The 22,949-nt window shown below is 52.8% G+C and overlaps 1 protein-coding gene across 6 annotated transcripts in view; it reads right to left on the bottom strand.

Annotated features, from left to right (window-relative positions):
* Nucleotides 1-264: 264 nt before the first annotated feature.
* The window catches only part of ACTL8 (actin like 8), a 78,023-nt gene continuing 55,338 nt past the window's right edge, over nt 265-22,949 (bottom strand). For 2 of the 6 annotated variants that reach the window (XM_086364617.1, XM_086364624.1), the window contains exons 2-3: nt 3,803-4,202; nt 265-1,522 (exon numbers count right to left, since the gene is read on the bottom strand). In XM_086364617.1, coding sequence (XP_086220743.1) covers nt 773-1,522; nt 3,803-4,150 — 1,098 coding nt within the window. In that variant the 5' untranslated portion in view covers nt 4,151-4,202 and the 3' untranslated portion in view covers nt 265-772. The other 4 variants (XM_086364637.1, XM_086364630.1, XM_086364642.1 and 1 more) reach the window with 4 other exon arrangements.

Genomic DNA, 22,949 nt, shown 5'->3' with positions numbered 1-22,949 from the left:
TATTGACTGAATAAACACTAAACCAACAGGAACACCACTTCCACAGAGCACCGGGACGTCCAGAAGGAGTGGGGAGGACGCGGCCATCAGAGAAGGGCGCGCCAGGCCCTCACCCACTGGGCTCCGGGGAAACCACCGCTCACAGGTCCCTGAAGCCCCCACAGGCAGCCCGGGCCCCACCCCGGCACTCACGTGCTCACACTCCTTGCGTCCCCCCAGAGGGACTGCCCACCCTGCCCCATCCACGACCACAGAAGCCAGCACTTCCAAACAAGTTATTTATTTGCATACGGAAGACAAGACCTCGGCCAGGGGCCCAAGGGCAGGAAGGGCACGCCAGGCCTCCCGCACCAACCCCCACTCACCTGGAAGGAAGGGGAGGTCTACAGACTTCAACTCTCCCATCCCACCCACCCTGTCCCCCCTCAAAAATAATTCTCCCTCGCTCCCATTCAAACCTACTCAATCAAAAGAATGGGACCGCCCAAGAGAAACGCCAGGAGAAAACAAGCAACTGTTAAGCGTGGAGATGGCAGCTGGCAGCTCCATCCCAGTGACAGACTAGCCCCCCCAAAGGGTTTCCAGGGTGACAACCTGTCCTCCAATGGGGTGAATCCCAGTCTTGAAACAAGATAAAACCCTAGAGCCTAAAACAATCTCCCATGACCTCTGCATTCCAAAGCCAGCCAAGCCCACCCCGGCCCAGCCTCTCGCTGGGATAAGCCCCCACGCCCTTCCGAGGGGGGCTGGGCCACAGGAGCAGGCCAGCTGGCTACAGCCGGAACCTCTCGTCATACTCCTCCTTCGTCAGCCACTCGGACTTGTACGTCGACAGGTGAGCCACCACGGACGCTCCCAGCCAGACACTGAAATGCCTGTTGGAGCCCGCAAACACGGACGCCTTGGTGGGGAAGAAATGGCTGGCGAGCAGCTGGTAGAGGCGCATGGTGAAGCCGGGGTAGAGGGTGTTGCCCCCGCAGGGCGCCACGTGAGAGGCGAGCAGCGGGCGCAGGCTGGCCTCGCAGGCCTCGATGGAGTCCATGGCGGCCTGGGCGAGGCTGGGCCCCTGCAGGCCGAACACCTGGGGGCTGAAGAACATCTCGGGGGCCAGCCGCTGCATAGGGGTCAGCTCCACCGCGGTGCCGTCCGGCAGATGGTAGCTGTTGCGCTCGTCGGCGCCGTCCGGCAGGTTCTGGTAGAAGTCCAGCTCGTCCCCCAGGTTCTGTGGCACGTAGCACTTACGCATCTGGGTGCTGGCCACGGTGTCCAGCTGGAACAGGTTGTGGCGATTGTAGTCTTCCTTGAAGAGGCTCTTGAAGAGATAGACCGAGAGGTCCTGGCCCGCGAACTCCAGCGTCGTCGCCCCGGGCCGCAGCGGGCGGCCCAGGTGGAAGGGCTGCACGCGCGTCAGGCCACAGCCTGAGTCCACCACCACGCCCGTCAGCAGGCCGGACGAGTACAGCGACATCTCCAGCTGGTCGGCCAGGAGGACGGACGGCACGTTCAGCAACTCAAACAGGATCTGCAGGAGGGGAGCGGACAGACGCTCAGCGAGCTCCCCAGGACCGCGTGAGGCAGAGCGCAAGGCGGCACAGACGCGTGTCCTCCAGGGACCGGCCCGCCCCGTGCGGCTCACCCTGGGGGACTCGGGAAGGGTCCTGGAGGATCAGGAAGAGCCAGGCTGGCCCTCGGGAGCTTGCCTGACGACGGCCTTTTGGAAGACCGTTCTGGTCGAGGGGCAGGGAGAGCCTGAGCGTGTGCGCGCAGGCGCCTGGCTGTGTGAGCAGCACAGCGCAAGCCGGGGCAGGTCCAGGGCAGGAGGTGCAGCCTGAACTATTTCAGGTGTTTTCAAATTTTTTTTTTACTTTTTGGCCGTGCTGGGTCTCTGCTGCACAGGCTTTTCTCTAGCTGCGGCGATCGGGGCTACGCTGCGGTTGCAGGGTGCCTCTCGCTGTGACGGCCCCTCTGCCTGTGGGGCTTGGGCTCTCGGGGGCTCGGGCTCAGTGGTTGTGGCTCCCGGGCTCCAAGCACAGGCTCAGTAGCTGCGGGTCACAGGCTTGGCTGCTCCGCGGCACGTGGGACCTTCCTGGACCAGAGATCGAACCCATGTCTCCTGCACTGGCAGATGGATTCTTCACCACTGAGCCAGCAGGGAAGCCCCTGAAGCGTTCTTTTTAATAAGACAGAAGTGATGAGAGAAGAAAGCCGTGCAGCACACAGCCCACCGCCTCCTGAAAGGAGGGCCAGCAAGAAGGGAAGGCGGGGGGGAGGACGCTCACCTCCTGACATGGGAAGCCCGTTGTTTAAGATAAACACTTTCCAGACACCAAGACAAAGCTGGAATTCTGATCTTTAGAGCACCCCACCCCCTCCTCCCCAACTGCCCAGCCCAGGCTGCGTCCCCAGGGCTCTGACACCACAGATGCAGAAAGGCTTGAACGGCCCAGCTCTGTAGCCCCTGGAGCCTCTGGCCACCTAGCCGCCTTTGCAGGCCCACAGGCCCACCTGCTCCCCTCAGTGAGAGGGAGCTCCGTCCATTCCTATGCTCAGACTATTGTCCCCTCACCATCCATTCCCCATACAGAAGCCAAGGTCCTCTTTTTCAAATAAAAATCAAATGTGACCCCCTCACCCTACTTAAAGCTCTCCAGGAGCTCCATATTCACTCAGAGCAGAGGTTGGCAAACATTTCCTATAAATGGTTCAGGGTATCAGATGTAGCAAATAAAAATACAAGATGCCCAATTAAATCTGAATTTTAGCTGGACAACAAATAGTGTTTCACTATATCCTATGACTTCCCGGGTGGCTCAGACGGTAAAGTGTCTGCCTACAACACAGGAGACCTGGCTTCGATCCCTGGGTCGGGAAGATCCCCTGGAGAAGGCAATGGCAGCCCACTCTAGTGCTCTTGCCTGGAAAATCCCATGGACGGAGGAGCCTGGTGGGCTGCAGTCCATGGGGTCGCAAAGACTTGGACACAACTGAGAGACTCCGTTTCCCTTCACTTTACATCCTATGCAACATGTGACTCGCTGGAACAGTGCTTGCTGTTGGTGGGAAATCCCAGCCTACCATGCATTTCATCTAGCAGACCTGCAGCGGCGAGCCGTGGCCTCGCTCCAGCTCCTCAGTCCTGCTGCTGCGGGGTGAGAGCAGCCACAGGTGACATGTAAGCGAGCGGCCGCGGGCATGTCTCAATAAACCTTTATTTATAAAGACAGACGGTAAGCCACACCTGACCAACTGGCTACAGTTTGCCAACCTTTGATTTAGAGTGAAGTCCAACCACATCCCACAGCCTACCAGACCGATGAGCTCCGGCCCCTGGCTTCCTGTTGCCACCCTCCCTAGCTTGCTGGGCTCCAGCCTCCCAGGGAAGGCCTCCCTGATCACATCAAAGGGGCTCCCCTGTTCCCCTCAGTCAGTTTCACCCCACTGCATCTTGGTTTTAGAACTGATTACTACCTGGAATTCTTGTTAACTTGCTCACCGTCAAGCATTCCTCCAGCACATAAGCTCTTTGAGGACCGGAAGGTGCTCTGTGAACATTTATGGAGCCCGTGAGCGCCCAGAGCCCCTTCCCCACCGCACCCTGTTCACAGAGCGCTGACCTGCTGTGCCTCCTGCCCAGGGGGCCTCTATGCGACCCCCTCGCCTAACACGAGTGCTGGGCACACACGCGGGGCACAGTCAGCATTCACAGTGCGAATGCTTCAGAGGGCGGAGCTCCCGTGCCCACGTGGGTCTGAACACAGTGTCAGGCCCGCTCCCTGGAGGGGCAGCCCAGAGAAGGCCTTACCTCCAGGGTTTTCTGACGGTCCACGGGCTCCTTCAGGGGGCTCTCTGTGATGATCACAGGGAAGTCCTCGTGCTCCAGCCGATGCTTCTCCAGGATGAACGACCAGATGTGCTCCACACCCTCCCAGTTGATGACGCGGCCCCGCTGCACGGGGTAGCTGAAGGTGTCGGGTCGGCAAATGTCGATGCCAAGACTCACACGCCGCCGAGCGTAGCTGGGGCCCGGGTTCTCCCGGCAGGGGATGTAGTTCACGACACTGGGTAAGACCAGCTGCGGCTCATTCCAGCCCGACAAGCCAGCCTTCAGAAAGGCAGAGCCGTGGTCAATGATGATGGTTCTTCCAGACATGGTGGAGGCGGGGGGAGGCCTGCTCACGGGCTCCGCAAGCAAGTTTGGCCACCTGTGGAGGAAGAGAACAGGGGTGACCATGCGCCCACTCTAGGCCGCCACTGGCTTCTCCACCCCACAGTCAAACCTCAGGCTCCTGTGAGTTCATCTGCTCACCTTTCCCGGCCTTTGAACAAGCTGCAACCCGCACCTGGACGGTTCTTCCCACACTCCCATTCTATGAAGTGCACCTAACAGGCCCCACCTGGAAGGCCAGCCGATCCACTTGCCCCCCTTCCAGCAGGCTTCTCCCCCTGCACTTGGCACGCTGTCCACACCACGTGGGCATCTCTGCTCCCGGGGGCCCTCTCGCATTCTGCAGACCTGAGAAGCTCGTCACAGAGGACGGGCCTGTGGACTTTGGCTGCCTGACTGAGGACACGCGGGAGACATAACTCCAGCTGCGGGGCCACCGCCCTCGGTAGTGACAGCGAGAACAGGAGCAGCAACAGGAATGACGACGACGATGTGGCGGCCACCCTGCAGTAGACTCTCTCTTGCCCGTCTAGTGCTGCGAGGCTGAGTGTCGGGTTGAGGGAGGCACGACAGTCGTGTGTCCATCAGAAACGATCAAGCATCAGCAATTTCACAGGGTTTGGCCCAACAAACGGCCCCACTTCATTTTCACCACCATCTGTACTACTTCACTGTCACCACAGTCTACTTGGCAAGCGCCGCCGTGACACTCGTTGACGGCAGGGAAGCTGAGGCACAGAGATGGAAACGCGTTTCCCGGGGCCACACAACTAATAAAACCAGGGTGAGATGTAAACCCAAACCAAACTCCAAAGAACACAGCGAGCACCAGGCGAGGCTGATGAGAGGATACGGAGTTTGAGTGTGTGCTGAGAATCTAGCAGACTATACAAGAGGCTGCGGGCCACACAGCTGACCATGACTGTGGTCAGCGCCCTCCTCTGTACAGTGAGGGCAATTACAAACACACGCATGCTGAGAAGGCAGGCGTGGTCACACCTGATTTTCAGACTTGACTATAAAAACTGTACTAGCCAAGGCTATGTGGGTTGGCCAAAGGATAATCACATAGCTCTAAAGGACAGGGTGGAGAGTCCACAAATAAATCCACACGAAAAATGCCACCGGACCTTCGACAAGGTGCAAAAACAATGACATAAGGAAGAAGAGTCTTCACAATAAACGGGAGGGAACAACTGCAGGTCCCACACCAAAAAAGAATCTTGAATCCACACCTCATACTTTGTTCAAGATTAACTCAAAATAGACCATAAACCTAAATATCAAACCTGAACCTATACAAGTTTTGAAAGAAAACACAGCAGAAAAATCACTGTGATCTCCAAAGTTTTCTAAGATACAACACTAATAGCCTGATTCATAAAAGAGCAAATTGAGAGATGGGGCTTCATCAAACTTAAGAACTTTTGCTCTTCAAAAGAAACTATTAAGAGAATAACGCATACAAGGTACAGACTTGGAGAAAAAAGTTACAAACCACACACCTGATAAAGAGCTTTTATCCAAGAAATATAAAGGACTCACAAAACCCAATAACATGAAAATAACCCAATGTCTTGAATGGGTGAAAGATTTAAACACTTCACAAAAGACAATACAGGAATGGCAAATATACACGGGAGACGATGCTCAACATCGTTAGGAAGATGAAAACCAAAAGCACCATGATGCCGCTGCACACCTATGAGAACGGCTGAAGTTGCAGGCCGACTACAGCAAGAGCTGACAAGGAGGCGGAGGACCAGAGCCGCATATACGCCAAGAGCTGACGAGGAAGCGGAGGACCAGAGCCCCGTGCACGCTGCCGGTGGGGGTGCAGGACTGTGCTGCCACCACAGAAAGCAGCCTGGCAGCTTCTCAGAAAGTCAAACATGCATCGACCACACAGCCTAGCGTTTCTACTCCAAGGATTTACCCAAGGGAAACAAAAGCTTCTGTTTGCACAAAAACACATGTTCGTGTGTTTAGAACTTTCACTCATAATCACTCAAGTGTAGAAACAAGCTAAGTATCAACTGGAGAGGCACAGACACGTCTCCATCCAATGGACTCGCACTCAGCAAGAAAAAGGACTAAGTGATACACACAGTAACATGAATAATTCTCAAATGCATTGAGCTCAAGGGAACAGGTCAGACTCGGAAGATGTGTGCTGTAGGAGTTCCCGTTCATACAACATTTCGGAAAAGGCAAAAGCATAAAGACAAAACAAACCTGTGGCTCTCAGCAGCCAGGGCTGGAGAAGGGCTGACCCCATGGGGCGTGGGCACGCTGGGGGTGATGTTCTACTCTGGCGGTGGGTACACAACTGCATGCATTTGTCCAAACCCTCACATCCATACAGTAAAGAGTGGCTTTTACTCTGAGTAAAAATGAAGGCGCAAACCCAGTGGATGTGGAGACAAACGAGAGATACATGAAATCCCCTTGCAGAATGCAAATCGTCACACACTCAGCAGACTTGCTACCAAGGATGCACGTGGGTGTCTAGCATGAGAGACCCTGGAGCAGCTCAGCCCGAGGCCACACCCCGGAGCCGCCACTCCGCCAGCGGTGCGCCTGCCTCAGTTTGAGCTGCAGCTCCGTCGACCTGGCGCCACAGAGCATGGCAGCCACCACCTGGCATGGCCAGCAGCCGCCCGCTCTCACCAGCCTTGGGCCTCTGGTTAGGCTTCCTCGAATGAGCTCTGACAACAGATGGGGCAGAGCGAAGAGAAGGAGCGAGACGGAACCGAGGCACCAGTCTCCTCCCTTGCCTGCTGGGACCGAGAGTGATGGAGAAACGGGCATCCAGATGACTTCTGGGACGTAGGCTGTACCACCGACCTCTCTGCACCTCAAGAGCAGGGCAACTCGTAACCGCTTCCTTGCCCCTGGCATCTGGCACCAGGAGATGCAGGCAGGCTAATGTCCACTGTGACGCTTGATCGAGTTGCTCAGTTAGGGGCGTTCAGGTGGGTGGCCCAGCTGCCCGGCCTGGGAACTTGAGGATGGGGAGCAAGGGGCCACCGTCCCCCTGGGCCATGACTGCAGGAAGAAAGTCTGGATGGCTCCAAGGAGCCCATCCCCAGGACAGAGACTAAAATGTACACATTCAAAAGCACTTTACTGAATCACCTACTGTATAAAACAAACCCCTACTGAGCATTATGGATCCAAATCATTCTGATGTGGTTGCTACCCTCCCAGAGCTTACACTCTACTGAGAGAGACCATCAGCAAGCACCTGATCAATGCTTCACACCAGGTGGGATTAGCACAATAAAGAGAAAGAAAATCTGGTAAAAGCAACACGGAGTATAAGGGGCACAGAGGCTTGGCGTTATTCTAAACAGGGCCTCTTTATAGAGGGACAGCTGAGCAGAGAACTGAGTTCAGTGAGAGAACGAGGCATGCGGTCACCTGGGAAACCATTCCAAGCTAAGGGAACAGCAAGTGCAAAGGCCCTGAGGCAAACCTGCCGGCTGTGAGCTAAGAGCATCCCCGAGGCCAGTGTGGGGGACGTGGCGGGCGAGGGGAAGGGATCTGAAGGTCTCAGATGGGCTTTCCAAGGCAAAAACTGATGGCTGTGATCTAAGAGCATCCCCGAGGCCAGTGTGGGGACATGGCGGGCAAGGGGAAGGGAGCTGAAGGTCTCAGATGGGCTTTCCGGGGGTGCTGTGCTGTGCCTCGAGCCGAGAGGAGCCACTAAGGGTCTGAATTGGGGAATGAATATTATCTGACTTGAGTTATAAAAAGGACCACTGGGCTGATGTAAAGTACAGACCATGAGAAGCAGGAGGCAGAAAGATGAGAAAGATGATGGCGGCGGCACCAAGCTGCTAACTCCCGAGGAGAGAGGTGCTCAGATTCTGAACGTATTTAAGAAAGATGAGTACGACGCAGTGTGAGACAAGATGAGGAATAAAGTGCGATGCCAAGATTTTTACCCCAAAAAGCCAGAAGAATGACATATGCACTCACTAAGAGGAAGACTACGGAATGAACAGGTTTCAGATAGGGAGGAAATCGGGAATTTTATTTTGGACATGATCTAAGTCTGAGATGCCTACCAGACACACACGAGGATGCCTTAAGGCAGAGTTTACAGTTACCTGAGCTGGAGCTGTACCTGAGAATCAGTGGATGGGTGCACGCATGCTCAGTCGCTCAGTCGTGTCTGACACTTCGTGATCCCATGGACCGTAGCCCGCCAGGCTCCTCTGTCCAAGGATTCTCCAGGCAAGAATACTGGAGTGGGTTGATATTTCCTCCTCCAGGGGGTCTTCCCGACCCAGGGATCGAGCCAACTGGTGTCTCTGTGTCTCCTGCATTGGCAGGTGGACACTCTACCACCAGCACCACCTGGGGAGCCCTAGTGAATGGGTGGAGCTGCAGATTCTGGGGATGGATGAGATCATGCAGGGACCCGGTATAGAGGAAGACTGATGTCTGAGCGGCTCTAAGGTCTGGAGGCCGGGCCTTGAGAGGAACCAATGAGGAAGATGAGAAGCAGAGGCCATGCAGGTGAGCAGGAACCAGAGGGGCCATCTCAAAGGCCAAGCAGAACAAATACTTCAAGAGAAGAGCTGCATGTGCTGACAAATCAAGATGAAGACCAATAAATACCGACTGGATGAAGCTATACAGAAGTCATCAGGCAAGAGAGTTTCACTGGAAAGGGGAGGAGAAAAGTCTGAGGCATGGGAGAGAGATTCTACAGAACGGAGCCTGCTCTGCGGAAACTCCAGCACTCTACAAAACAGAAAGCCACGCCAAGGGAGCGCTGAGAACTAAAGGACACGGCCACCAACACAGTGTACATTTTCTGACCCTGGACACTGAGGAATGGGCTCCCGCCAGGAGCAGCAGTAACATCTCTGGTACCAGTCAAGACGCAGTAAGTGCACCACAGTCCTCTCTACCGTGGAAGATAACTAACAAGTTTGACAACACACAAAAAGCAGCTCCCTGGAGACTCTGAACAGCAAAAGGGAAACAAAACAGACTGAGGAGGAAAGTCACACCCAGAGAAGCAGCCCCTGGGGGGCGCGGCTGCTGTCTGTCTGCGTCCTCTTTTCTCTTGCAGCACTGACTTGAGGCATATAAAGCATGTCCTTTGACCATAAAGCAATCAAAAGAAGTCAAAATCAGAATGACATCTGGAAAATCTCCATTTTTGTGAAAACAATGGTGCCTGGGTCAAAGACAAAATCAGAAAATATTTAAACTGAACATCGAAGTAGAATCTAAAACTTGAGGAGATGCCGCTGAAACAGTACTCAGGGGTTTACAGCACTGTTGGCCTTCAGGCGCTCAGTCGCGTCCGACTCTCTGACCCCACGGACCGCAGCACGCCAGGCCTCCCTGTCCAGCACCAACTCCCGGAGTTTACCCAAACTCAGGTCCACAGAGTCGGTGATGCCATCCAACCATCTCATCCTCTGCCGTCCCCTTCTCCTCCTGCCTTCCATCTTTCCCAGCATCAGGGTCTTTTCTAATGAATCGGATCTTCGTATCAGGTGGCCAAAGTATTGGAGCTTCAGCTTCAACATCAGTCCTTCCAATGAACACTCAGGATTAGCTTCCTTTAGGATGGACTGTTTTGACCTCCCTGCAGCCCACAGGCCTCTCAAGAGTGTCCTCCAGCACCATTTATAGCACTCAATGTTTGTATTTGAAAACCAAAACCATGTTTCAAGTAAGCTTCCACCTTTACAAGCTGGAAAAAGAAGAATGCGCTAGACTCAAAGCAAGCAGTGGATGGAAGCGAACAAAATCAATAGGGAGCCAATACAGAAAAGTCAATTAAACCATAAGCTGGGTCTTTGAAATGATTAATACACTGATAAACCTCTAGTCAGATTGAGAAAGAGGTAAGACACACGGGACTGCTGGCAGGAAGGAGGGGACATCACTTGGACACCACACACGTGAAAGTGACAAGAAGTGGCCATGAACGACTCTGTGACTATCAATGTGACAACACAGTGAAAGGAAGAAATTTCTTCAAAGACATAATCTGTTCAAGTTCACTCAAGAAGGAATATATAAACTGAACAGCACTGTGACTATCAAAGAGATTGGATTTTTAAAGAGATTGGGAGTTTAAAACCTCCCAATGAAGAGAACTCAGACCAAATAGCTTCACTGGTAAATGCTACCAAAAATTTAAGCAAAGAAGAAATGATTCTAATTGTATACAACATCTTCCAGAAAGCCAAAGATGAGGTCCCATATCTCATGAGGGCAGTGTGACCTTGATGACCAAATCAAAGATACTGCAAAAAAAGAAAAACACAAACCAAAGTCTCTGATGAACAAAATTCTGAATAAAACATCAGCAAACTCAGCAATATATAAAAAGAGTAATTTGCTAATTTTTGTTCTTTGGTCGCTAATTTGAGTCCGTGTCCAACCCTTTGTGACCCCATGGGCTGTGGCCCGCCAGGCTCCTCTGTCCATGGGACTTCCCAGGCAAGACACTGCAGTGGGTTGCGATTTCCTTCTCCAGAGGATCTTCCCAACACTCATCAACTAAATGGGGCTTTTCCCAGAAATGTAAAGCTGGTTTAAAATTTTTTAATTAATATAATTCAACCTACTGACAGAACAAAGAAGAAAAACTACATGACCATCTCAGTGGGTGCAGAAAGAAAAACTGGATAAAATTCAATATAAACTTATAATAAAAACTCTCTACTACTAGGGGATAAAAGAGAATCTTCTTAACCTAAAAAAAGGCATCTCCAAAAACAAAAAAACTCTAAAAATAATATACTTAAGTTTTCCTCCTAAGATCAGGAGTAAGACAAGGAGGTCAATTCTCACCACTCAGTTAACTGAAGTTCCAGCCAGTAGTGCTATAAGGCAAGGAAAGTATGAAATAAAGAGCATATAAACTGGAAAAGAATAAATAAAACTGTTCCTGTTTGCAGAAGAATCCCAAAGTACTTACAAAAAAGTTTTCTTTTTTTTTTTTCCTTATTTTTCCTTATTTCCTCATTTTCCTTATAACTGGGCTTGGACAACTCCCAGACATAAGTTCAATATTTTAAACATCAATTGTATTTTATAAACTAGCAATTAACAGCTGGAAATCAAAATTTCTTACAATAACATCAAAAACTATAAAATACTTTGGTATAAATCTAACAAAACGTGTTATACTGAGTACAATATGCTAACAACCACAAACAGTGATGAAAGAAACCAAAGAAAACCTAAACAAACAAACAGATGCTGTGTTCATGGATTAGAAGAGTCAGTATCATTAAGATGTTAATTCTCCCTAAATCGATCTTTAGATTTAATCCCAATCAAAATCAAGCTTCCCTGGGGCTAAGACAGTGAAGAATCTGCCTGCAGTGCAGGAGACGTGGGTTCAGTCCCTGGGTCGGGGAGATCTCCTGGAGAAGGGAACGGCTACCCACTCCAGAATTCTGGCCTGGAGACTTCCATGCACAGAGAAACCTGGCAGGCTGCAGTCCATGCGGTCGCAAAGAGACGGGCACAACTTAGGGACTTTCGCTCACTCACTCAAAATGCCAGTAGGATTTTTGTTTTAGATATCAACAAGATGACTCTAAAATTTATATAGGAAGACAAGGAAACTACAATAGTCAAAATACTTCTGAAAAAGAAGAACAAAGTTGGAAGACTTATACGATATGATTCCAAGACCTACTGTGTTGTCAGATTGATAGTCACAGAGTCGTTCATGACCACTTCTTGTCACTTTCACGTGTGGGCACTCAGATCAGTGAAAAACAACACCCAGGAACAGACTGGGACAAATACAGCCAATTGATTGTGACAAAGACGCAAGGACATTTCAGTGATGAAAGGTAGTCTATTCAACAAACGATGCTGGAAAAACTGAATCCCTCCGAGAGGTTTAAAAAAACCCTCAACCCATTCTTCACCTCTAATACAAACATTAACTCAGAGTGAATAATCTAAACCATAATTATAAAACAACAACAACAAAAAACCTGGAGACTTACAGGAGAAAACAAAAGAGAAAATCTCTATGACTTCATCTAAGAACATCTAAGTGTTCTCAGATACAACATCAAAAGCAGAACCCATAAAAGGAAACATGTGTATCCTAGACTTCATCAGAATTAAAAACTCCTGCTTTTTGAAAAACACTATTAATGAAAACTCAAAAGACAAGCCACAGGATGGTAGAAAATAGTTTACCCTTGAATGATACAGAAACTCTGACCTGCACAGGTCCACTCACATGCAGGTTTTTTCAATAAATACGCATGACAATACTATGCTACCCACGGTTGAGTCCAAAGATGCAGAAAGGTGGATGGAGGGCCAACTGCAAAGCTACGTTCAGATTCTCAACTGAGCAGGGCTCGCTGTCTCTGACCTCCATGTTGTTCAAGGGTCAACTGCATTTGCAAGTCAAATTTCTGACATAGGACTTGTGTCCAGAATATAAAGAGCTATCGAAAGATCAATAATCAGAAAAGAGATGGAGCTGGCTCAAGGGGGTAGTGTAGGAAGACCCTGAGCTCACCCTCTCCCACAGGGCACACCAAACCTACAGCTGCATATGGGACAACTCCCTCTGAAAACTAGCTCAACCGCTCCTCAACAACAAAGGATGAGAGAGGCAGAGACGCCGTCTCACCCAAAGCCCCATCCCCGGCCCAGACACCCACAGCTAGGGGATCTCACAAGTATGGCGCTTCTCTCTGAGAAGAGAGGGGTCTGTATCCCACACTGGGTACCCCAACCCTGGGACCTGCCCCGCAGACAGATGCCCCACCGCAGCTGGCTTTGAACACCAACAGAAAGCACATCCCAGATGGAGTGGAGACGCCACTCTTTTTTTTAACATGTTTTCCTTTTATTTGGGGGGTCAACGCTAAATGAGACATACATGTTTGCAAAAAGGATGTTGGGCTTCGCTGGGCCGAGAGGGCCGAGAGAGACTCATGGGGTGAGGAGGGGCCCCGAGGGGAGGCAGGGAAATGGTGCCAACTGGAGCAGGGACCCAACTGTGAACCCGGAAGACGTCCCCCCAGAATAAAGGCAAGTCCCCGCTGTGTTCCAGGACAGGGAGGGAGATGCTGGAAGTAGGAGGGACAGGGTAAGTGTCTAGCCAGAGAATCCACTCTGAAAGGGCTCGCTGGCAGCCTCACATGCCTCAGAACCCTTGGCAAAGGCAGGGAGCGTGCCGGTGCCTGGAGTACACACGAGAGCCTGACCGGCCAGCCGTGCAGCGTCTGCGGCAGGGACAGGGGCCCGCGGGGCTCTCCCCAGGATGCAGGCACCAGCCAGCCGCCTAGGTGGACGCCCTTTCTACCCCGCGAACCCCAGGGGGCAGGCCTCACCTCCATGCCACCCCCTGCCCCTGCTGAAGCCAGCAGGCGTGCCCAGCCTCACACTCCCCCTCCCCCATGGCCCTGCTAAAGCTGGTGGGCACACTTAGCCCCAACAGGGGACATCCCCGAGCGCCTGGCTCTGGTGTGCAAGGGGGCTGGCATTTCCAGGCCTCATGGACCTGAAACAATCAAAGATACTTCTTGGCAGGATAGCACCTGCAGGGCACCGCACAGACTTCAGCCTGGAGCCCACTGCCAGGCTTCCTGTGGAAAGGCCTGGTTACGCCTGCAGCTTCAGCCAGAGGAGCAGGCTACAGGCACACCACACATCTAGAGGCCTTGGGTCTATTTTGAAAGAAGCAGGTGGGGAGACATGTGAACAAATGAATAGAGAAAGGTGTGTGTGTGTGTGTGTGTGTGCGTGCGCGCGCGCACACACACACACACACACACACACACACACACACACGTGTGCAATGGAATAGTACTCAACCGTGAAAAAGAATCAAAGTTTGCCATTTGTGATGGTACAGACAGACCTTGAGGGTATTATGCTAAGTGAAATAAGAGACAGAAAGACAAATGCCGTATGCTTTCACTTATATGCGAAAGATACAAAAAATGAAAACTCACGCACACAGAACAGACTGGGGGCCGCCAGAGGGAGCAAAGTGGGCGAAGGGGGTGAGGGGCTACAGCGTGGGTGACCACAGGCTGTACCGTCCAGCACAGTCAGGGCGGCCAGCAATGCGGTGCTCAGGTCTGAAAGTTGGTAAGAATAGACCTTAAAAGTCCTCATAACAAAAAAATGTTTTGTGACTTTGTGTGGTGACAGGTGGTAACCAGGGTTACTGTGGTGATCATTTGCAATGTATACAAATACCGAATCATTATGTTGTACACCTGAAGTTAATATAATAAGTCACGTATATGTCAATTCAGAAATAAAAAGATGACAGGAAGTAAATATTTTAAAACTGGGCCAAAGATGTGCACATGCCGTCAAAGAGGCTTTATAGATGGTGAGCGCCCAGAAAGATGCTAATATCACGATGGAAAGGCTCGCTGAAACCACACTGAGATGCCACTACACACGCACTAGGCTAAGATAAAATTTAAGCACAGAACCAACTGCTACAAGGTGAGAGACACTGAAACTCGCATGCTGCTGCTGGGAGTATACAGAGGTCCAATCAGGGCAGGAGCTTGGACGCTTCTTACAGAGTCAAACATACACCACGCAGCCCAGCAATTCTCCTCTGAAGAGCAGTAGGAGCTGAGGTTCGCATTCAGGCCTTTATGCCAATTTAAAAATCACTTTATACCAATGCAGATCACTAAGAACTGGAACCACTGGTTCTTCACCAGTTCTTCAGCTGGGAATGGATGCACAAACCGCGGTACACTCATTCCATGTGTTCCGCTCGGTAATGCGAGGAAACTGACCCCGAAACAACGCCGTGACGGACTTCCAAAATCAGCCCGAGTGGAGGAGGCCGGGCCTACCTGCTGCCACCCGCACTGACCTGGCATCGTGGGAAAGACACAGCTCCGAGGACAGAGGGCGGGTCAGCGGGCGCCAGGGCTGGGGTGGGGAAGCGCAGGCCACGAGGGGAAGGGGCATGCGCGGGCTGGGACCAGACCATACCTTGACGGCAGCAGCGGGCACGCACCTGCGTGCATGTGTCAAAATTCAGAGCTACACGTCAACAAGAGTGACTCTCACTGCACATAAATTTTTAAAAGCGCATTTCGGGAACTATGGGTAAAATGTGAATATGGGTTATATTTTCAATGTTAAATTTCCTGCCCTTGATCACTATATTGTGGTTTTGAAAGAGAATATCCTTGATTTTAAGAAGATCTGTGAAGAGGTATTTACAGGTAGAATGTCATGCAATTTACTTTCAAATAGATCAGGGGAAAAAAGCATATATATATATAGAAAAAGCCTCAAAGCAAATGTGGTCAAAAAAATGACTACTGAATATGGGTGAAGGGTGCATTCTGAGGTGCACTCAACTATTCTTACACCTCTAGGCATGAACAGTTTCTAAGAATTAAAAGCCATGAGGGAGAAAGGATGAGAGGAGGGAGGTTAGTTTACACTGGAGACAGCCGGCAGACAAGCAGCGTGAGTTCTACTATGAAAGGAAGCAAAGAAATACAGCAGATGTGAAGAGGTATGGGGCCCCAGGAGGTCTGGGGTTTTAAAGATGAGAAATAATATGCTAAGGGCTTATGCTGACTGGAATAATCCAGGGGAGGGAGAAAGGAGACTCTGCCATTAAGCTCGGGCCTGCTTGTCCACACCGTCCTGCGCCCCCTCCCCCGCAGCGCCTCTCCAGCCCCACTGACCTCTCCTGTCCTGTCCCGGGACCACAGCCTGTCCCTTCCTCCCGTGGGGTCCGGCATGTGCGTCCCTTTCTGTCTGAAAGCCCTGTCCCTGCTCTTCAGGAAACCATCCTTCCAGTCTCAGCTCAAGGGTCACCCCCCAGAGAAGGCGTCACGGGACCACTCCCGCTACTCTCAGCCAATTTCACGTTAGCTACTTCTATTATCTGCACAGCACTGAGCCGTAAGCCCTGACTCGCCTTCCTGTCTAGCTATCTCCCTCTCAAGAAACAGGACTCTAGAGTCCAAGGTGGACGAGTTTTGGTCCTTGGCTTCCCCGTGGCCATCGCATCGCCGGCATCTCTGTTAGATCCGTCTGGGCTGAATGAATCATTTCTTAGATGCACCAACTCACTGGCAGCGCCACTGTTCCACGTGGACTCGGCGCCACGCCCCTCAAAGAACAGCTCCTTCTGCGGGCTTCCGGTTCCCTGCCCGCTCAAGCCCCTTCACAGCTCCCACAGCCAGTAAGGAGGCTTCCCAGTGGTGCCAGAGGTAAAGAACCTGCCTGCCACGCAGGAGACGCAAGAGATGTGGGCTCCATCCCTGGGTTGGGAAGACCCCCTGGAGGAGGAAATGGCACCCCACTGCAGCATTCTTGCCTGGGAAATCCCACGGACAGAGGAGCCTGGCGGGCTAGTCCATGGGGTCGCAAAGAGTCGGACCCGACCGAGCACCCAAGCAGGCCCACACGGGCAGCAAGATGAAGCCTGCGCTCACCCTCGCCTGCAGAGCACCCCGGTCCCGGCCCCCGGCTGCCCTCCCCCCTCCTCTCCTCTCCACACACCTGATGCTGCAGCAGAGGCTGCTTTAAAACGCAGGCCCCTCCCGCACCGCTTCTGTCTGCAGCTCTCTTCCACCCCACCTCAGCAGTCTTTGAGATACCAATCAAACCTTCACTCCCAAAGGCAACTTCACACCAGACAACTTCCACCTGGCGGCTCAGGCCTCCACGGACCACACAACGCCCGCTGAGCACTCACTGCGCGGTGCTCCCACAGATTACCCCACTTAACCTGCACAGCCCCAGGACGAGGGCACAGCGCTCCAGTGCTCTCTCTGGCTTGTGGATGGAGCAGTGAAAGTTCAGAGAAGTGACGCAATCGGCTCCAGGACACCCTGGCTTCCGGGCAACCAGGACTCAAACCCACGCCTGTGGCTTTGCAGAGGCCCAGCCGTAACTACCCCCGTGATGAACGGCTGACCTCAGGTTAACCAGTTCTCCCAGCCTTAGTCTTCAGGTGAGAAAGCCTCCCTTCGTGGATGTTCGAAGGATCAGCAATACCGTCTGAAGGCAACGGGGTGGAAACCTGAACACACTGGCTTTTGTTAGACCTGCGGGGCCCCGACTGCGCCTGCCCCCGTTAACTGCCCGCCCGGGGTCTCCCCTCACCCCCGGGCCATCCCCTCTCCCCGCCCCAGGGTCTGCAGCGTTTGCACACAGGGCCCTTGAGGGTTTGTCCGTCAGGGCTCCATCTGGGCCCTGTGAACTGCTCTGTGGTTTTAAACATTTCGCCAGGAGTCCTCCACTTGGCCCTTTTATCTATTGCGTTGGCAAAAAAACTTGTTCAAGTTCTTCCATAACACCCTACATAAAAAACCCAATCTCAGGGACTCTTATTTAAACAGCTTGGGGAGGTCAGGGGAGGGTCAGTGCCAGGGGGTGGATGCCATCATCCCAGTGCTCATCCATTCATGTACCCACAGTCCGTCTCCAGGACCTTCTGCTGCTGGAGAACACGGAGTGTGCTTCCCACAACCCAGGCACCCTGCCGGGCACATCTGTCCTCATTTCAGAGCACAGCCCATCTGTGAGGAGGCACTATCGCTGGCCTGTTTTATGCCTAAGGAAACGGAGCCACAGAAAACTCACCCTGTTTCCCACAGCTTTAGCTGTGTGGATTAGGAGCTGGATTAGGGTCTGAACCCACAGTCTCTGGCTCCCGAGTCCATGCCTCTCACCAGGCAGCCACCATGCTTCTCACCCTACAGCTGCTGTGTTCAGCACAGCACGAAGTCGTCCACATCCCATCCCATCATGAATGTGTTGGGATACAGGCAAAGGGCAACGAGGGATCCTAATCACCTGGCCATGGGTTAGGGAGAGCTACCTGGGTTCTCCAGTGGAACCACAACGACCCTTTAGAGGGAGGAAGACGCCACAGCCCTGCTGGCTCTGAAGATGGAGGAGGGGCCACGAGCCAAGGAGCGCAGGTAGCCTGCAGAAACCAAAAAAGGCAGAGACAGACCCTTCTCCAGAGCCTCCAAAGGAACACAGCCCTGACTTTAGCCCAGGGAGGCCCATTCTGTGCTCTGACCTCCAAAGAGTAAGGTACTGAATCTGTGCAATTTTAAGCATGACGTTTGCGGTCTCTTGTTATAGCAGCAGCCACAGGAAACTCAGATGCCAGAGCAGCTGACAGCCCTTTCCTGCTCAAAGCTGGCCAGGCCATCCGGGCTCTGCGGCAGGGTCCGAAGGCAGAGCCCACCCCAGCACCCTCCCCTGGCCCACCATGGGCGGACCCCCTAAGGCTCCGTCAGGCTTTGTCTGCCTATCAGGGGAAACCAGACATTTTATCTCGAGACCAGACATGGCCCAGCTTCCCTGCAAACCTGGAACCAAGCTGGGAGCACAGAAGCCAGGGTCCCTACACAACAGGCCAAGAGCATGGGCTCCCAAGTCCCCTCCCTGGGGGTGAGGTGCTGGCAAGCCCCCCTGCCAGAGGCAGAGGGGTGAGACTCATCACAAGAAGCCTAAGGACAAGGGTGAGACTGCCCTGGTGGTCCAGCGGTTAAGAACTCGCCTGCCAATGCCAGGGACAGGGGTTCGATCCATGGTCTGGGAAGACTCCACGTGCCACAGGGCAACTAAAGCCCCACGCCCCAAACACTGAAGCCCGCGTGCCTAGAGCCTGCGCCCCACAACAGGAGAAGCCACTGCAGTGAGGAGCCCACCCGCCACAACTCGAGAAGGCCCGCATGCGGCAATGAAGACCCAGTGCAGGCAAAAATACACAAATGAGTGTTTTTTTCAAAGGTGGTGCTGATGCTTCCAAGGAGCATGTGGGTCCAAAGTGAAAGGGAAGTCGCCCAGTCGTGTCCGACTCTTTGCGACCCCATGGACTGTAGCCCACCAGGCTCCTCCACCCATGGGATTCTCCAGGCAAGAATACTGGAGTGGGTTGCCATTTCCTTCTCCAGGGGATATTCCCGACCCAGGGATCAAATTCGGGTCTTCCACGTTGCAGACAGAGGCTTTACCATCTGAGCTACCAGGAAAGCCCATGCGGGTCCAAGCCGTACTTGGAAAGGGTGGGGGCACAGGGCACAGTACAGAGACAGAAAGAGACATCAAATTTGCATGAGGGCAGACAGCGTTTTAATTACTCCTTTTCTTAACCTCATTGTGCCTTGAGGTATTTTAACATTACTCTCCCTGGCAGGAAGGATTGATTGATTGTCTCTTGGCATTCAGAAACCCTGATTAATGTAAAACTAACCAGTCGTTCTGAACTCTGGGGAATTAATCACTTAAATGTGGGAATTACTCAATAAACCGTTCAAACATGCAATAAACCAAGCCATTAAAAATTAATCGCTCGACATCCCGGCCGTGTAAACAGGGCTAATAAGATCCTGGAAGCTTAGGCTGAGGAGGAAAAGGAAGCAGCCGGGGGAGAAATGACTTTAACCAGCCGCCCCCAAGGACCAGAGTGGACACACCGATGCCCCGGCCACACAGCCCAGATCACTGGGTCGGGGGACGTCCACTTCCTGGGCCCTCCTGCCCTGGCCCTTGGACAAGGGCAGGCAGGCAGGCGAGAGAGAAAAGCAGCTCCTCCGGACTGTTACGAGGACGTGCTGGGGTTGGAGCTGCTGCCTGTCGCAAGCATTTACTGAGCACCTACTCCGTGCCAGGCCTTGTGCTGGGGTCCGCAGATCTGAGCAGGGCTCTGCTGCGTGTTGCGTGCTGCAGATACCACATTTTTACAAATTGAAGGTCTGTGCCAATCCTGTTTCAAACAAGTCTATGGGTACAATTTTGCCGAGAGCATTTGCTCACTTCATGTCTCCATGTCACGTCTTGATCGTTACTGTAATACTTCAAATGTTTTCATTACTGTTGTATTCGTCACGGTGATCTGTGATCAGTGATGGTTAATGTTGTTATTGCAGAGAGATGATGACTCCTGGAACTCCCCTGGTGGTCCAGGGGCTAGTAAGACTCCACGCTCCCACTGCTGGGGGCCCAGCGTCTCTGGTCAGGGAACTAGATCCCACACGCTGCAAGTAAGACCTAGCACAGCTACATACATCAGGTGATTTTTAAAAAAGATTATGACTCACTAAAGGCTCAGATTATGGCTAGAATTTTTTCAAATAAAATATCTGTAATTAAGCTCTGTACATTGGCTTTTTAGACACAGCATTATTGCACACCTAATCTATTACACTATGAAATTAAAAAGTTTAAGTTAGTCACTCAGTCGCGTTCAACTCTGTGATCCCATGAGCTGTAGCCTGCCAGGCTGCTCTGTCCTGGACTTCTCCAGGTAAGAATACTGGAGTGGGTTGCCGATTCCTTCTCCAGGGGATCTTTCCAACCCAGGGATTGAATCCAGGCCTCCAGTATTGCAGGAAGATTCTTTACCATTTGAGCCCCAGGAAAGTCCTCACTAGAGTAGAGTATAAACATAACCTTTATACGCACTGGGAAACCAAAATATTTGTGTGACTCGCCTTACTGCAACACTGGCTTTATTGCCAAGGTCTGAAACCAAACCTGCCAATGCCTCTGAGGTCTGCCAGTACAGCCGTGAGCAAGGAGGTGGCGGGGCTGTCACGGGAGGGGGGGCGGTGTGCGTGTGCATGTTAGGAAACGTTTGTGTGCGCGTTCACATGTGCATGTTAGGAAACGTTTGTTTTCCAAAACGTTGGCTATAAAGGAAAATACAGCAAGGGAGAGCAGTAGGTATTTTGGGAGAAGAAAGTTCTTACTTTAGACAAGCTGATCAGAAAAGGTCTCTCCGAAAAGATGCCGCCTGCGTGAGACCTGAAAGGTGGCGGCACAGGCCCCAAGTCCATAATGCACAGGCTGGAAGGAAGTGACCAGAGAGTGGGCTTAGGGGGCAGCCGGGAGTAAGGGTGCAGAGGGTCTGAGGCCAGGAAACCACAGAAACCAGCTTCTGCCTGGGGGACGCTGCCATGGGCGGCTCCTGAGAGGAGAATCTCGCTGGCCGCGGCAATGACACCAGAAGATGAGGCCAAGGCAGGAGCAGGAAGGCCTGCCAGAGGCCACCGAACCATCGGGGGCAGCCAGCTGCTGTCTCCCCGGTGCCCGCGCCCCCTCCCTGATCGACAGCAACTGCTCTGGCTTCGGGCCTGCCTGCCCCTCTTCCCTCACAGAGGCTGGGACAGGGCTCACTCGGCTCTCAGCTCAGAGGCGTGTCCCAGCAGGCTTTTGTCCCAGCACTCTGACCACTTGTGATCAAGTGTGTCCCAGCACTTGTGATCTGGCTGAGGAGCCCTGCACGGCCCCCCACATGACTGTCAGGTCTGAAATGGCCACAGTACCACCTGAGGACGGAGCAGATCCCTGAAGAAGGACAGAGCCAAGAAAGTCACGGAGAAACGGGACCAGTGTGACAGCAGCGGTTCCTGGGTCACACGGCTCCTGCAGCCAGACTCTCCTGAGGCTCCCAGTTCTCCCATCAGTCTCCTCGTCTGAAGCCAGCTTGGGCAGATTGGATTCCTGACGGACCTGGCGCCTCACGCTCTGCGCATGTTATTTCACCCAGGGCTTGCAGGTACTCTAAGCAGTAAGCACTGGAGCCAACTTTCCAACTTACAGATAAGAAAAGCCAGGCTCAGCGCCCAGGGGCACACCACTAGGATGTGGCAAAGGTGGAACGTGAGCCCAGGCGCTGCTGGTTTCAGAGCCCTCGCTCTGGGCGTCTGTGCTCATTCTCTATGTCTCTCTCCCTGTGTGTGTGAGGCAAAGAAGCTTCAGTCATCTCCAACTCTGCGACCCCATGGACTGCAACCTGCCAGAGCCCTCTGTCCATGGGATCCTCTAGGCAAGAATACTGGAGTGGGTTGCCAGGCCCTCTCCAGGGGAATCTTTCTGATCCAGGGATCAAACCCACGTCCCTGCGTTGGCAGGCGAGGTCCTTACCTATAGCACCGCCTGGGAAGCCCGTCTCTATATATATGTCTCTAAAAATGTCTCTCGGTGGGCTTAATGATTTAATTTTGGAACAACAGGTGCCTCATACACGGCCCTCTCCCCTACCCACAGCCTCAGCAGCCTCATCGCTAACAGCATCTCTAACTATCTGAAGAACTCGCTCCTGCAGGGCCCTGAAGTGATATGGCATCTCTTCATGTCCCTGCAGCCCCTAGATAATGACAGACCCGGTCCTGCCGAGACGGGGATGCAACACCAGCCGCTGAACCGTGGCAAGCTGCCCTCTCCCGGATCCCGTCCTGCTGGGGCCACGGAAGGAAGTGGACGTGGACACTGACACCGAGGAGAAGCCACTCGGAGATGGCTGGGCGCCCTGTGGGGAGACAGCAGCCCGAGGAGAAGACGGCCAGGCACCGTCTACAGGAGACGGACAAAGGTCAATGCCGAGACTTCTCTCTGGGCCCCACATGGTTCAGTCACAGATCTGAAAACGACAAAAGTTTCCAGAAAATATAAAGTGCCCACAGTGGTAAAAGAACCAAAGTGGCCCAATGGGCTGTTCAACGAGCTGAGATGGCGACCAGAGGTTCCTTGACCGAAGCGCCGCAACCTCCGATGACTGTGGGCGAGTGCTGCCGGACTGACTACACCCACGAGAAGATGTGGCACGCACGCGCATTAGAACACTACTCAGCCGTGAGAGAGCGTGAAGCAACGCCGTCTGCAGCAGCACAGGTGCACCAGGAGATCGGCGTCCTGAGCTGCGCGGAGTCTAAACACGACACAAATGAGCTCACCTACAAGTCGGAGACGGACTCCCAGACACGGAGAGCAGGTCTGCGGTGGCCAGGGGCAA

Source organism: Bos grunniens, chromosome 2 (assembly GCF_055505025.1).
Source record: "Bos grunniens cultivar Pamir isolate PY7600 chromosome 2, Bosgru_T2T1.0, whole genome shotgun sequence".
NCBI lineage: Eukaryota > Metazoa > Chordata > Mammalia > Artiodactyla > Bovidae > Bos > Bos grunniens.
The sequence above is the reverse complement of the archived record's forward strand: the minus strand, read 5'-3'. Positions and strand labels throughout refer to the sequence as shown.